This window comes from Engraulis encrasicolus, chromosome 24 (genome assembly GCF_034702125.1).
Source record: "Engraulis encrasicolus isolate BLACKSEA-1 chromosome 24, IST_EnEncr_1.0, whole genome shotgun sequence".
Lineage (NCBI taxonomy): Eukaryota > Metazoa > Chordata > Actinopteri > Clupeiformes > Engraulidae > Engraulis > Engraulis encrasicolus.
Genome location: NC_085880.1, coordinates 8,044,677 through 8,047,176, shown reverse-complemented (window position 1 = coordinate 8,047,176; position 2,500 = coordinate 8,044,677). Strand labels below are relative to the sequence as shown.

Genomic DNA, 2,500 nt, shown 5'->3' with positions numbered 1-2,500 from the left:
GGGTGAAAAACATACAAATAAGTTATAACCAACAACTAGTTTTCTCTCCCTCTGATTGCTATGACCAGACCGTGCATTGTTTTATAAATGTCAGAAATACAACTGCAAGCAATGCGCACCAGTGCTTTCACCAGAACAGTGTTAATGGGATCACTGTATCAACGCATTGCAATTCCAAGTCAATAATTCTGTGAGATCAGCTACCATTTTGAAGCAACACTCATTGTGAATCCAATCTGCATAATGTTGTGAACAATTCATAAATAATGGGTAGAAATAAGAGGAAATAACCAAAACATGCCCCAAATTGCAGTTCAGTGTTTGCAGTCTGATATAGTATCCATCATTCCTCCATTCTCGGCCAGTTCTAGTCAATCTGGTGGCCTAGGCCTGCCCCCTTTCCCTCTTTCCCTTTTTTGTATTTAGAAATTGGCATCTGTAAACATAGCATTGTAGGCCTACATCTGATTGAGCACATCTGATCTAGTACCTACAGGTACATTCATATTGAGTGTATACAGACCTACTTAGTGTATAATGAATATTCATTGTTAATGTGAAGTGTAAAGTTTTATGTTGGTTGAAGTTCTGATTTTGTGGCAGTTTTTGGTATTACTGGCACCCTCAAGACATAGGCCTATTCTGCTCTAGGCGACTGCCCTGTCTGCCTATGTCTAGCGCTGGCTCTGACACCATTCCTTGCGTAAAACCAGTGTATGTTTCGTTACGAGGGCAGAGCCTGGCTACATTGGTTTTCGTAGGGTTACGGAGTGATACTCGATCGGGTACCTAACCGGTAAAAAAGTTCAGTCAGATGACTTTTTTTTTGCTTTAATCCCTGAATATATGCTTTGCCTGTTTTTCATAGCCATATGCAGTATATTGCAATCATCACGTGAAGGTGATATCAATGCATAGACTGCACTCTTCTACAGCTGTGAATGTGATGTTTGAGCTCTGTGTGTTGAAATGTAATAATAAGCAATGTGCAGTGCAGTGCAAGAAAAGAGTAATTGAAGTGTTGTATCAAATTTGGCTTCTTCATAACCTCTCGTGTTGAGATAAACAGGTGATGGTAGGGACACATAGATGCGAATTTGGCTAAGCGAAGCGAGCATCGCCATTCATTCCTATGAGGGAGGCGAAGGCAAGCGAACAGGAGCGAAGCGAAGCGAAATTATTAAACCAAGTGTAATATTATGCAAATGAGGAGTGAATTTCGCCTGTGGCGGCCAATCAAATCAACAGCATAACTGTTCCATTCCATTTGATTCGCCGCGACGACCTGATGACGGTTGTGCTGTCAGAATGGAACACTGAATTTCCCCTCTCTTCGCTTAGCTCATTTCGCCCGCTATGTGTCCTTAGCGTCAGGGTGATGTTAATGCATAGCACCCCTGTCCCCTCTGCAGCTTTGAATGTGCTGTTTGAGCCCCTTGTGTTGAAGTATTTAAATGTGCACTGTGTACTGTAGGATTGTGGCCAGAGTAGGTAACTATACTGCTCATTAAAACTGTCCTGTCTACTGCCACATTTGACCTTTTCATCAATATTTACTAAATAATTAACTAATATTTACTAGTATGACCAAGGTTTTGCAGCTAAAAATGTCTATTTCTGGAAATTCAATATGGCAGACAATGGAGAAGATCCTCCTTTCCATTTATGAGAAGTGCAATTGTCCCAGTTATTATGAAAACTTACAATTTGATGGTGGTGGTAAGTATTCATGAAAATGGTAACATTTGTGAGTGGGCACTGGGCAGCATGAATTCTGGGAATAAACTGCTAAAAATATTACACAGGGCACCTCTAAATGTAATAAGTAATGTAAGTGTGCTGTAAAAAGTAATGTTGCGTGGCGTGTTCCCCCAGATAAGAGCTTCCCGCGGCCGGTGGTGGTGCCTGAGGACCAGGTGGTGTTGCGGAATGGAGAGGCCATATTCCACTGCCAGTTCACCGCCGACCCTCCGCCCGTAGTGGAGTGGTTCCACGAGACGGAGCCTGTGGTCAACAAAACACGGTGAGCAGTTCCTCTCGTACTTAAAGGCCCACTGTGCGACTTTTGGTGTGAGGCATTTCAATTTTGAGGATTTAATACTGTACATACTGGTATTGTTAGTATGTTCAGTAGCCAATAGTTCTTCTTCTTCTTCTTCTTCTCCTTCTTCTTCCTCTTCTTCTCATCATCCTCCTCCTCCTCCTTTTTCCTAATTATGTATGATAAATAATGTATACACTCACAAATACTCAAAAGCCGGGAATACTTGAATAGTTTTTCATAACTTAATCGATTGATTTCATGCACCATTCAACCAAAATCAGGCGATGTATTTTCTTCTCCAATAATTTCACTCTGTTTGTGCCATTAATAATAGCATGCTATGAATGCTGTTAGGCAAAAGGACAGCAAGATCCAGAGTCCGTTTTTATCTGCATTAAGTGTAATGTATAGCGCGTGCACGCACGCACGCACACACACACACACACACACACACAC

At 41.7% G+C, this 2,500-nt stretch overlaps 1 protein-coding gene across 1 annotated transcript in view; it reads left to right on the top strand.

Annotated features, from left to right (window-relative positions):
* ptk7b (protein tyrosine kinase 7b) overlaps positions 1-2,500 on the top strand; it is a 164,167-nt gene that overhangs the window by 126,394 nt on the left and 35,273 nt on the right. Inside the window, exon 5 of the mRNA XM_063191794.1 lies at positions 1,876-2,023. Within this exon, the coding sequence (XP_063047864.1) occupies positions 1,876-2,023 (148 nt within the window). The remainder of the gene's footprint in view (positions 1-1,875; positions 2,024-2,500) is intronic.